This window comes from Suncus etruscus, chromosome 5 (genome assembly GCF_024139225.1).
Source record: "Suncus etruscus isolate mSunEtr1 chromosome 5, mSunEtr1.pri.cur, whole genome shotgun sequence".
Classification (NCBI taxonomy): domain Eukaryota; kingdom Metazoa; phylum Chordata; class Mammalia; order Eulipotyphla; family Soricidae; genus Suncus; species Suncus etruscus.
The window spans coordinates 6,892,950-6,906,039 of record NC_064852.1 but is presented as its reverse complement, the minus strand read 5'-3'; the positions used below and the strand labels follow the sequence as shown (position 1 = coordinate 6,906,039).

The following is a 13,090-nucleotide window of genomic DNA, read 5'->3' as shown; positions in this document are numbered from 1 at the left end:
TAGAAGAGTTGAAAAAGGAAAACCAATTGCAGCTGAATATTATTCTTTCTCTCATCCTATTCAACTGCCTTGAATTCAACTGATAGTTCACCTTTTATTTGCATAAACTCAATATTGTTGAGTCCAAAAGCAATAGATTATTAACAGACCATGTAGCTTGAAGGTGTCACTCTTATGATCTTTTTGTAGTATCATTGCCCTTATCTCTTTGTAGCATTCTTTTCTATTATTTATAATCTTCTCATTGAAATGCATTCTAGTATTTATACTCTTATCTATGAAAATACATTTCCAAAGAGGATCCTAAAAAAATCTAAATTATATCGTGATACTCTGAGCCCTTTCTTGACATTTTTTGCCGTTTTTTTTTTTGGTTTATTTTGGGGGGGGCTGCACCCAGTTGCACTCAGGGAATACTCTGGGCTCTGCACTTAGAAATTACTCCTTGCAGACTTAGGGGAACCATACGGAATGCCAATAACTTTGCCGCTAGGTGTGGTCCAAAAACCAAAGACCAAAAATAAAATAGTCTTTCAACAGCATGGTTTTTAATTCATCCTTCAAATATGTGATACAGATAAACATTATCAAGTAAAGTCTTTACTTTAGACCACAGTAAAGTCTTATTTATGTCATTTGACTCAGTTCTATCAAAAATAAAATAGTAATAATCTATCATAATTTAGTTGTGAAATCATCCATCTTAGTTCAATTATCCCTTCATTTCTCAAATACTGCACCTTTAATATACTATTCTTTTCTAAAACGAGCTCTTTTTGGAACTATCAATAGCCTGAAAAATCACATTAAGTTCATGTCTCCATGAAAAGTTGAGATAGTGAAAAGAAACAAATTGCAAAGCAGGAGACCTGAATTCCAGGAGATTCCTATCAAGATTTCATGGTCATACTTATGATCTTTTTAATTTAGAATAACCTAAAGTCAGTGATAGAATAACAATTATTGGGAATAGGAGGTAAGGGTTTTAGTACAAGTTCTAGGTCAATGTTAAATAAGCTATGTGTATGTTTGTTCCAAAAGTCAAATGAGTCTCTTTATTATAAAATTTAAATTTCCATAATATTTTCTCTAATCAAATTGGGCAGGAGGAAAAAACCCTCTAGTACAAAGCTCCAGAACAGTGCTAGGATCAGATCTAAGACCTGTGGTTTAATTAAATCAATAAACATTTAGTAGATGTCCAGTATGTACTAGGAACTGGGGATTAAAAAGCTAACTAAAGTATTTTCCTTAACTTTGAAAGATTTTCTACATAATGGGAAAGAATTATATGTCAGTAACTAATTAGAACACAGGAGAGTAAGTGTATAATGAAGGCACAAAAAAAGTATAAGGAAAATGCTGTCAGGAGTCAAGAATTTGGACATTTAGAATTGGTGGATTCGCATAATCTGTTTCCAGTTTTCGAGCCATTCAGAAAGCAGCCTTTTCTCCAATCTTACACCTACAAAACAATCTATTTTATTTACATAAGATCTTTACAAAAAAGATCATCAGGATGTAAGAATGAGTTGGATGTGTTGATCTTTTACATATTTTATATACATCCCAAAGAAAGGTAATAATATAGAAATTTAAACTGTAGAGCCCTCCAATAGGAGGACATTTTTGAAGTATGGATTGATACCTGGAGAAACTTCTAAGAGTTTCTATGAAGCTTAAGGAAATCAGCTGCCTAGAACTGGTTCCAGGATCCTATTCTGTAGGATACTTGAGATGACATCCCTACCTGACATCAGCAGGGTCTTCTGTGACGAGCACATCGGTCTTGCAACTGGCCAGGGGGTTGATGGACAACTCCACAGGTGGAACCACAAAACTTTTGCTGACCGGAAGCCAGAGTCCTTGGCCCAAGCTGAAAGTAGACCTGTAATGTAAGAGTTTCCATTTGGGAACTCCCTGGGAAGCAGAGAGAAAAAACAAAAAGGGGGCCCCCTTTCCCACTCCTATTCAATTTCCTACCTAGCCAAGCATCTGGCCTTCTTCCCGGCACCATTTTGTTCAACTCATTCCACATATGGATGGTCAGATATTTCTTACATATGTTAATCATTTAGTTTAGCTATGGCTTTGCATTGCTAGTTTTTTTTTCCCCGAGCACAGGATATGACTCTCAAATAATCATGGGCTTTGTGAGAACAAGGATTATTTTAGCCATGCTTTTCCCAACACTCCGGGTATCCAGCAGAGTTCCTTCCCCAAGTCACTAAGTCAGTAGTGGCAGGCTGCACAAAAGTTAAGCTCATATACTCTATCTTAATCAGTCAGAACCAAAATCTGATTCCCAGGTCAGCCACTTAATTTGCTGCATGTCTCTATTAGTTTAGGTATCGGCATTTCGCACATAATTTCATGGAAGTGGCAGGAAGAAACTGTGGCTATAGAATTTTTTGTAACTCACTGGACTAGATAATGAGCAGTAGGTTCTCAGGTTCAAGAATCTAAATTGAGATGCTACACCAATGGGAATTATTTAATTCCCTGTAGCAATGTGGGCCATGGAGGTTTATTCATGTAAACAAGAGTTCAGTCTCCACCCAGCTCAGAGCTTCTTAAGTTTAGCTGCTTTTAGAAGTCAGAGTACTTCATCCAACCACATTCCTTTCCCTGCACCCTCCCCCTAATCTAACCAACTCACCTGAGAATCTTTTCTGGAGCTTGTTCCCCTGTCACCAGATCATATCCTCTCTCTAGTGTTGTGTAAGGCCAAGGTCTGTGGAAGAACAGGGTTAGGGGAAGAAAAGAAGACAAATTAGAAGGTTTCGTATCTAGAAACTTCTTGGAATTTTCCACACTCCCAAACAAACAAATTTGCTAAAGTATTACTGAAGAAAACAACTCATATAAAATATCTCCATATTATGAAATGTCTCCATTTCACAGAAGGACTCCCCGCTCTTAAGTCTCCTTGCCTTGTTATCTTGGAATTTGTGGACAAAAATAACCATTTCTATTTGGGGGGAGGGGACACCCACACCTGGAGGTTCTTACTGATCACTTCTGCTTTTTTTGGGCCACACCCGGCGGTGCTCAGGGGTTCCTCCTGGCTATCTGCTCAGACATAGCTCCTGACAGGCACGGGGGACCATATGGGACACCGGGATTCGAACCAACCACTTTTGGTCCTGGATTGGCCGCTTGCAAGGCAAACGCCACTGTGCTATCTCTCCGGGCCCAGATGATCACTTCTGGTAGGCTCCGGGGACCATATGTAGTTCCAGGTATCAAAAATAGGTCAGCTGTATGCAAGGCAAACACTCTACTTGTTGATTATTCTGGCCCATCTTTCTTTTTTAAAATGAATTCTAGGGCTTCCTACATTTAAAGAATTAGTTTTCCCACTGAACTAAGTCCCCAATCTTGGTTCTCTTTCTATCTTTCTGACTCCCTTTTATACAGACCCACCATGGGCCAAGCTCAGGTGTTCATGCTGTGCTGAGAACAGAATTCAAAACTTGCTATAGCATTTGAACCCCATCCCACAAGACCTGACTTTTCTTTTTTTTTTTTTTTTTTGGGGGGGGAGGGTTTGGGTCACTCTCGGTGGTGCTCAGGTGTTACTCCTGGCTCTGTGCTCAGAAGACGCTCCTGGCAGGCTCGAGAGACCATATGGGATGCCGGGATTCAAGCCAAAGTCTGTGCTGTGTTGACCGCATGCAAGGCCAATGTGTTATGGATCTAGTTCCTGGCCTTCCTTTTTATCAACACCTTTAAAGAAGCAGTCTTCTATGACAGCTTATAATTTGGGACAGGGAGCTAAACTTGGCATTTCTTTTCTAGGAGACTCATCAATCTTCTTTCATAGCAAACTGGGATTCTGTGAGAAACAGGAGTTGTTTTCCATTTGCTTTTGCAGGAACTCAATTGCTGCAGAGAAAGAATCCTTCTTAGGGAAGTTTTGGACCTTTTATTAACAGAACAGAGGCAGTGGGGCTATCTGTCCAGACTCCCTGCCCTGTTATCTTTGGCCACTCACCCTTCACTCTGTCCCCAGTCACTGCGCACACACAGGTGTCTGTGGACTGGGTCTGGAGCATAGCCTTCGTGACAACTGCACTCTCCTGCAAACCAAAGAGAAAATAGCCTTGTGAAATACACTTACTTCCTTGCTGAAAAAAAAAAAAAGTATATCTTCCCTAATTTTCTTTTATGTTTTGAAAATAAAGTGAGCTGCCCAGTTTTTAGAAAAGGCCCAGAGTAGGAGATGTTCTGGTTAAGCCACATCTGTGATTAATTAAGAGTTCATTTGTTTCACAAATACTGACTGTACTCCAAGCCAAAATCTCTATTTCGCACTAAACATACAGGGATGAAAGGTACAAGCTGGATGCGAGGGAGCTCATGGCTTTATGAAGAAAACAGTAAGCGAACTATAGTCCCCGTATGGAGGGACCTTTTTTCAAATCATTAAATTATAATGAAGAGCACTTCCTCTCAGCACATAAACAGAATATTGTACTTGTCTACCCATCTGAATGAACAATTCATGTCTCATCTATCTATAAGCCTTGTGTCAATTGCCACTTCTACCAAGATTTCTTTGATTTTCCCTCTTGGAGACATTGTTTTTATCTATAATCTTCAGATTTTTATTTTGTTTCTTTGTAGCTATGTATTTGCATTATGTTTCTGATCTTCTTTCTTCCTATCTCTCACCTCTTTCTTTTCATCTACCTATGTTTCTGATCCTCTTCCTTCCTATCTCTCGCCTCTTTCTTTTCATCTACCTATTCCCACTCATCCATTCGAGTAGGTATTATCCTTGCTTTCATGCATTTTTTTCTTCCAATCAAGTCTTTAGCTCAGTTGCATAAATGCTTGCTGACATCTCACACTACTAAAGTGTATTCTCCAGTTGGACAAGCTTCTCATGGGGCTTGTCAGGACATGTTTTGTTTTCTGTATATATTCAAAGTTCAGAATCGGGAAAGGATACTCAAGACGGGAACTAATTATACACTTAATTATAGTTTTATCCTTAATTCAGTTTCAGGATTGGTCTCAGCTGCTTTACCAAAATATATTCTCTTTTTTAAAAGAAACATTATATTATTTTCAAGATATACTAGTGTGTGGGAGTCTTCATGGAATTAGACATTTCACATTAGGTAGGCATTTCACTTTAGGTGTTACAGGAACAATCTCAGGAATAGTATTCCTTGAAACATTTTTTGGAAGCCAGGGATGGCCTCTTTAGTCCACTGTGGAGATCAGAATAGATGCACAAGCTGATAATGGAGGGAATAGTTGACTCTGTTATGATTCATAAATTCCAAGACTATTGTTGTCACAGTGTCATCTTTCTCCTCTTCTGGTGATTACATACATGAACATACTCTGAAGAACTCATATGCTTTCTTTTCTTACACTCATTCTGATTAGCTTGACACCAACATTTCTAGTCTAGGTATCATGTAATGGAGGAGATTTAGGGACATTGAAACTGTTACTTCTCATTTTCCCCTTAAAAGTTGTATTTTACAAATATGAAAGGATAGAGGTCAGGGGACAACAGGTCCCAGATGCATTGGTTGTGTTGAGAAAGGACAGAACTAGATATCTAAGCCAGAGTCAACAACAATGAAATCAGGGGACCCAAACTTTAACAATGAAAATTTAAAATAGGCCTGTCATGATGGCAGTCTCTGGGGAAGAGGTTGTGGTATGGGATAAACTCTGGAATTATTGGCAGATGGAGGTCAAAATTGGTGCTGGGATTGACCCTGAAATATTGTATTTCTGAAGCCCAACTATGAATAGCTTTGTAAATCACAATGGTTTCAATATAGATTAAGAAATAACAACAAATTAATAAAAGTTGTACCTTAAAATTTCTTTAATAGTCAAAAACAAAAATGTCTCACTCAGCTGTTATATGATAAGATGCTAGGATGCATCTTCATAAAACTTCAGTTGCTTGGTAAACTTATTTTAGGCAGAACTTCCTCATAAAAGACCGTTTTTACTTTTTATTTATTTTAAAATTTAAATCACTGTGAGATAGTTAAAAAGCTATTGACATTTGAGGGTATTTTTTGTTTTGTTTTGTTTTTTTTGTTTTTTGGGCCACACCCGGCGTTGCTCAGGGGTTACTCCTGGCTGTCTGCTCAGAAACAGCTCCTGGCAGGCACGGGGGACCATATGGGACACCGGGATTCGAACCAACCACCTTTGGTCCTGGATTGGCTGCTTGCAAGGCAAATGCCACTGTGCTATCTCTTCGGGCCCGACATTTGAGTTTTGATCATACACCCTTCCCTTTACCACTGTTCATTTTCTACCACCCAATTCCCCATTTACCCTCCTATCCCTTGACCCTACCTCCAGCATATCTCTAGGCATACACTTTTCTACTCTATTTTACCCCTTTTATTCCTTTTTAGGTACCATGATTTGCAATAAGTTTTTTGAAGAGGTATCAGACATTATCACTTTACTTTCCCTCAATTCCCAATTCTTGTCCAGAATGCTCATTACCAATTATTATTTTCATAGTGCCTTTCACTGTCTTAACTGCACTTCCCACCCATTGTTTCTATTGTGTTTGGGTATTATTATCATTCTATGGTTTCTTTTTTTATATCTCACAGATGAGTGCAATCATTCTATGTCTGTACCTCTTCCTCTGACTCATTTCACTCAGCATGCTACTCTCCATGTCTACCCATGTATAAGCAAATTTTATTACTTCCTTTCATAAAAAGAAGTCTTCTGTTTTCTTTGTCTTCTTGAGAAGGATCCTGAAACTCTGAGCTGTGTTGTTAACAAGTTCATGCCTAATTCTTCTGAATTAAGATTTCCTCAGTCTTGTGCAACTGCATAGAACATTCTAGGGCTGTGATTCTAAGACCTTTCAGTAGCTCTGATTATTCCCCATAACTTTAGAATTCAGAGCATTTATCTTCATTAAATAACTTGGTTACTTTTTTTTCACAGAGTCACTATATAAGCTATGTGTTTGATCTTGCAAATAGGATTCTGGGTGCTAAATACTCTAATTTGTTTATGTTTCGAAACACTATATTTTTCTTCATCCAGCATTAACAAGTACCTGATGAAAGGGCAGAATAAAGAGTGACTGAACTAGGAAGGTACTAAGATCATAATGAAGTGCAGAATGAGTCACAGCAGTATAAAAAAATTAGGAGTAAGATGTGATGCAGAAATAGGAAAGTAGAGGAGAAGAAAGAATAGAAGAGAGGATAAGGTGAGAAGTAAAGAGGGAAGACAGAAGGAAAGGAGAGGAGAGAAGAGGGGAGGAAAGAGAAGAAGAAAGGAGGGAAAGAAAGGGGATGGGAAAGAAAGGAGAGAGAATGAAGAAGCAAAGGTTGGGGCCGGAGAGATAGCATGGAGGTAAGACGTTTGCCTTTCATGCAGGACGACGGCAGTTCAAATTCCGGCATCCCATATGGTCCCCTGAGCTTGCCAGGAGCGATTTCTGAGCATAGTGCCAGGAGTAACCCCTGAGCGCTGTTGGGTGTGACCCCAAAATTAAACAAAACCAAACAAAACAGGAAAAAAAAAAAAAGAGAGAAGAAGAAGCAAAGGTAGCGGTAGGGGAAGGGGAGAATTCCATGTCTGCTCTAATCTAGATCCTGGTTAATAAGATAAGAAGTAGGGGGCGGCTCACAGGCAGGAATGATCCTTGTATCTCTCCTCTCCAATATTTTGCTCAGGGTCTTCTGCTGAGTATGTCTGCTGGTGGTAGGTACCACCAAATAAAATAATTGTTGCTGGAGGGAAGGAAAACGAAGGCAAAGGACTGAGATCCTTGAGATTTGGATGAGAATAATTTACTAAAGGAGGAGGGGGAGGAGTCCCTAATGATGTGTTAAAATGCAACAGTCCCTTCATGAAATATTCACCACTTTAAACACGTCTAATATTAAAGATTAAAAGTCCTGGGATTTGTCCTCGAGACTCCCTGGACTGATTTATGATCTGCCACGAGTCACAGCCTCATGATTCATAATGGCAGAGGTAAAATGGCTACCTCTAGCAAGCCCAGGGAGTCAGGCTGGGGGTGGGTGGGCAGGGAAGGGGGGCATCGTGGTTCTTTCTTCTTTATGGTTAGGCTAGGCCAAATCTGAGGCTCCTGGTACCGCCAATGGGGACTCAGCAAGAATGAGCACAAGACTTTGGGGAGGAATATTAGTAAGAATGAGAAATCTGTACTTTCTGTACAAATGTCATTCTCTCTCTCTCTCTCTCTCTCTCTCTCTCTCTCTCTCTCACCTCACTCTCTTTTTCTCTAGTGCATATATGCCCTCACTTGCTTATTGTGAACCATATCCAACTGATCTTAGGGCTTACTCATAGTTCTCTACCCAGGGATCATTATTGCATGCTGGTGGAGGAGGAGATCATATGTGGTGTTTGTAAAACACCAGATTTAGTTGCATGTAAGGCCTTACCACCTTATTATCTCTTGCCCCTGCTAGAGTTCTCTCTCTTCTGTGTGCTTAGTGGGTAAGTTTCCCTGACACAGAATGCACTATTAGTTGGGCACACTTTTGTTTTGTTTATTTGGGGGAGCCACACCCAGTGATGCTCAGGAGTTACTCCTGTCTGTGCACTCAGAAATTGCTCCTGGCTGGGGGACCATATGGGACTCTGCGGGGAATCAAACCCTGGTCCATCTTAGGTTAGTGCGTGCAACGCAAAAGCCCTACCGCTTGTGCCACAGCTCTGGCCCCAGTTCGGCACATTTATTAAAAATAAATAGCATTTCCGAATGGCTGGCATCCACCCTGATGTTCCCCCCAACCCACTTAAAGTTTCTAGGGAACAGGAAAGTAAAAAGAGGGGACAGCACAGGTATTTAGAGTGTTTGTCTTCATCAAATAACTTGGCTACATTTTTCACAGTCACTATACATATTATGCATCTAATTTTGAAAATAAGATTCTGAGTGCTTTGTGTATCGATACTGTTTATATTTTTCTACCTTCAACATTAACAAGTATCTGCAGAAAGGGCAGAAGAAAAAAATGATTGAACTAGGATGATACACTAAGATCATAATAAAGTGAAGAATGAGTCAGAAGCAGCATAAACAATTAGGAGGAAGATGTGACACAGAAATAGGAAAGGAAAGGGGAAGAAAAAATAGTAGAGGGGAGAAGGTGAGAGGAAAAAGAGAGAAGAGCACAGCACAACCAGGAAACAGACAGAACTGCCTTCTCCAATTTTTCTTGCTGGGCTACATGATCCTAGGAAAGATTTTCATGTTTTGGAGCTCTTTGTCTTTTTCCATCGAAAGAATTGGGACTGATTGTCACATCAATTCCCAATGCTATTGTAAGTATACTGAAGTAGAGAAGGTTACATTCATGGTTCAGGCAACCAGAAGTAAAGACCTAATATATATTATTCGTTTTTCCCTTTATATTTTTATTTTTTTATTTATTTTTATTTTATTTTATTTTTTTGGTTTTTGGGTCACACCCAGCAGCGCTCAGGGGTAACTTCTGGCTCTATGCTCAGAAACTGCCCCTGGCAGGCACAGGGGACCATATGGGATGCCGGGATTCGAACCGATGACCTTATGCATGAAAGGTAAACGCCTTACCTCCATGCTATCTCTCCGGCCCCCCCCCCTTTATATTTTTAATTCCAGCAAGTCACAGACTTATTTTACACAGTGAATTTCAGGGACACAGGAAAAGTGACATCCTAAGCTTCAACTTTCCTTTCTTTTAAAAGGAAGATTGGAACAGTTGAGTCAATTCTGAGGACCAGTGAGAGCCTTTGCTTAGTGTTTCTGAATTCCTAACTTCTGCTTTCTGGACCTTGTTGGTTTTCATGTTAGCTGTGATCCCTTTGAGCCATTTCACTGGATGTCTCCAGAAAGATCTCCATCAATGCCACAGCTATTGGCTATATTGACTCCAGTATCCTATTCTGCTGATTCAGCAAATTCTAGGACATTTGCAACCAAGCGTTTTTTTTTTTCTTGCAAAATGCAAGCCTCTGATGGCCAAAAGATGAGGATTAACCCTTTTCAGGGCAAAGTTCTTTCCTCAATTCTGCCACTGCAGAGTGAAATCGACCAACCTCTGAAAAAAGAGTTCTCTTGGGTTCTCCTACATTTGTGGGTGCAGATCATTCTTATTCCTGACACTACAGGAGGAACTCCCTGAGGGCTGGGGTGCATAGATCTTGCTCAATACCATACCCCAAAACTGCTACACTGCTGGTACACAGCTAAAGGAGTGGAATCATGATGATTAGTCAAAGGTGTTGGAATGCATATAGTGTAAGCATGAGCCCTAGGTCCTCAGCACAGACCTGGGAGTAATCATTTAGTTCTACTGGGTGGGTCCCCAAACAAATGAACACCACACACATACACACAGAAAACCAACACACATAGATAAAAGAGGATGCTGACTTCACAATAATAATACTTAATTCAATGGAGTAGGGAAGTTCTTTTCTTAAAAGTAAGCCTATTTTTAGCTTGATTTTCAAGCCACTGACCACATAATTCAGTTGCTTGGCTCCCTCCCTTTGCTTTTTCCTCTGGAGAAGCCTGTATTCTCTTTGATATATGTTCTTCATCTCTTCCTCTCACAATCTTCTCAGTAATTTTTAATGAATCTTATCTTGCTTAACACACATATTCGAAGTGTTTTCCCTCACAAAACTCAGTTTCTTGGTTACAGACATATTTGTCTTAATCATCTCCAAATCCAACTAGTATCTATCTATCTATCTATCTATCTATCTATCTATCTATCTATCTATCTATCTATCTATCTATCTATCTATCTATCTATCTAACATATATATTATATATACAATTCAGGGACTATAACTCAATTGTTGAATGAATGCGTGTATATTTGTAAATACATAAAGTATACTATACTATTCATGTACTCAAGTTGAGTTAATTCTTTAGGTTCATGATTCTGCTGAAGACTGGAATTTTCTTACCTTCATATTAGTATTTTCCACAGAAATACATAGTAAATGTGCACGCTTGATAAAATATGAAAAATGCATCTCCATCAAAACAGAGCAAAAAAGACTCTTCCAGATTGTCTCATTCACCTCTTCCAGCATTTATCAGAAAGAGAAACTTTAGGTCAGAGCGAAGGCATTTAGCCAAGTCACAGAACTCATCAGGATCAGAGCCCAGGATTAGTCAAGTCTAGAATACAGGGATTTTGGACATCTCAGTGTTCAATGTACTGCACTGAAGGTTTCAATATTTTAATACAAATGACAATGTTTTCTAGAAATATCTGCTTTTGTCCTTGAACTTCTTTAAAGTTTCTATCATTATATAGTGTATTACATTTACAAACCAGAATTTAATTTTTAATCTCGCTCTCTAAATGTGTGTATGCATATATGTGTGTGTATATATATGAGCTCCAAACACAGGGCTCTCATACATAGAAAGCCTCTGAGTCACATCCCCTCCCATAAACAAAATTTATTTAATTTTAATTTAGGGGGTGTCTCCTAAGTGTCACTTAGGGAACTTTCCTTGTGATTTTTCTCCAATTTGACTAGTCATTCAATGTGAGGGCACAAAGATGTGGTGCTGTTGTGGCCCTAAGGTACTTGAGATCACTGGAGCCAAATTGAGGGCCTCCAGGAACATATCTAGTAGTTCTTGGGTGATAATATTGACTCTGAACTTAAGGGCAGCTCCTGGTGATGCTTGAGTAACTATGTGCTATAAAGGCTAAACTGGGGTCAACTATACACAAAGCAAGCACCTTAACCCCTAGACTATTTCTTTGGTCCCAAGGTTACATATATACAGATGGAATATTACTGAACAGTAAGAAAAGATGAAATCATGCAATATGCTGTTATGTGGATGGGCCTGGAGAGCACCATGCTGATTAAAGTTAGTGAGAAAGAAATAAAATTTTCCTACTATGTTTATTAATATTTCACATATGAGAGAGTAATAGGGAAATGTGAAGGGCAATAGATACCATGGTGGAGGTATGGTATAGAATATTTTTAAAAGAAATACATTTGAAAAACCATTAATAGATTAAAAACATACATTTATATGTCACTGATGATGCAGAAATAAAAAAAATATTTAATCTATCCCTTAAAGTGGTTCCCAAGAAGACTACAGTTATGGGATCAGAGCAATTGAACAATAGGTACATGCTTGCCTTACACTTTGCCAAACTAGGTTTGATACATGGCATCCTAAGTCACCAGGATACCTAAATAGATAAATAAATAAATAAATCCTGCACTGCTTGGTATGCCAAACACAAAACAAGATAATTCAGTTAAGTAGATTTTTATTACGCTGATTACCAGAACTGTTTACAGCTATAGATGAGTGGCAATGGGCTTAAAATATTTACTCTTTATGTCTGTGAGACCCCGTTTATTGAGCTCTTATATTTTGTTATAGGCATTCTAACTCCATAAACTCTTGCATAAAACAAGAGAATCTCTCAATTATAAATATTATACCCTCTATTGTCTGCTACGCCCCTAAGCCACTTCTGGTTAGACTGAACCTTCGTATTAATCAGACAGGACTGGAATGCTGGTGAAAGAACCACGGTGTGACTCCAAGAAATATTGTTTAAGATTCAAATCCTGGTTATGCCTCTTAGAGATGAAAATAAAAGATCTCATTCCCAATATGTTTCTTAATTGATATTAAGGCTGTTATCAGCCTATCTGCTGAAAGAATGAAGGGATAGATTTAGAAAGTCCTCAGCATGGTCAAAGACCTATACTTCTCTGGCTGCATACAGCAAAGAGATTTGAATTTGTGTTATTATGATTCCCAGAAATAAAAACAGTGAGCATCATATTTGGTGGAAACAAAAGGTGTTACCTGGGTGAAGGACTCAAGTTCAAGATCTGCTAAGTCAAAAGAACAGCAGTTTCTTTGTTTCCATATATCTGGGTCAGTGTAAATGAAGTCATATTCTTTTTTCCCCCCATTACACTAACTCATTGTTTTTGTTCTTTGTGACATGTGCCAGATTCACTGGTGATAGGTGATACCTCATTATTTTTTATTTGGATATTCCTGATGAAAAGTGATACAGAGCTTTTTGTCATT

At 38.8% G+C, this 13,090-nt stretch overlaps 1 protein-coding gene across 3 annotated transcripts in view; it reads right to left on the bottom strand.

Moving 5' to 3' along the window:
• Positions 1-13,090, bottom strand: part of ASTN2 (astrotactin 2) — a 1,116,661-nt gene that overhangs the window by 608,312 nt on the left and 495,259 nt on the right. For 2 of the 3 annotated variants that reach the window (XM_049774120.1, XM_049774122.1), the window contains 3 exons: positions 3,998-4,082; positions 2,660-2,734; positions 1,751-1,888 (listed from right to left, as the gene is read on the bottom strand). In XM_049774120.1, the coding sequence (XP_049630077.1) occupies positions 1,751-1,888; positions 2,660-2,734; positions 3,998-4,082 (298 nt within the window). The remainder of the gene's footprint in view (positions 1-1,750; positions 1,889-2,659; positions 2,735-3,997; positions 4,083-13,090) is intronic. The other variant, XM_049774121.1, reaches the window with a different exon arrangement.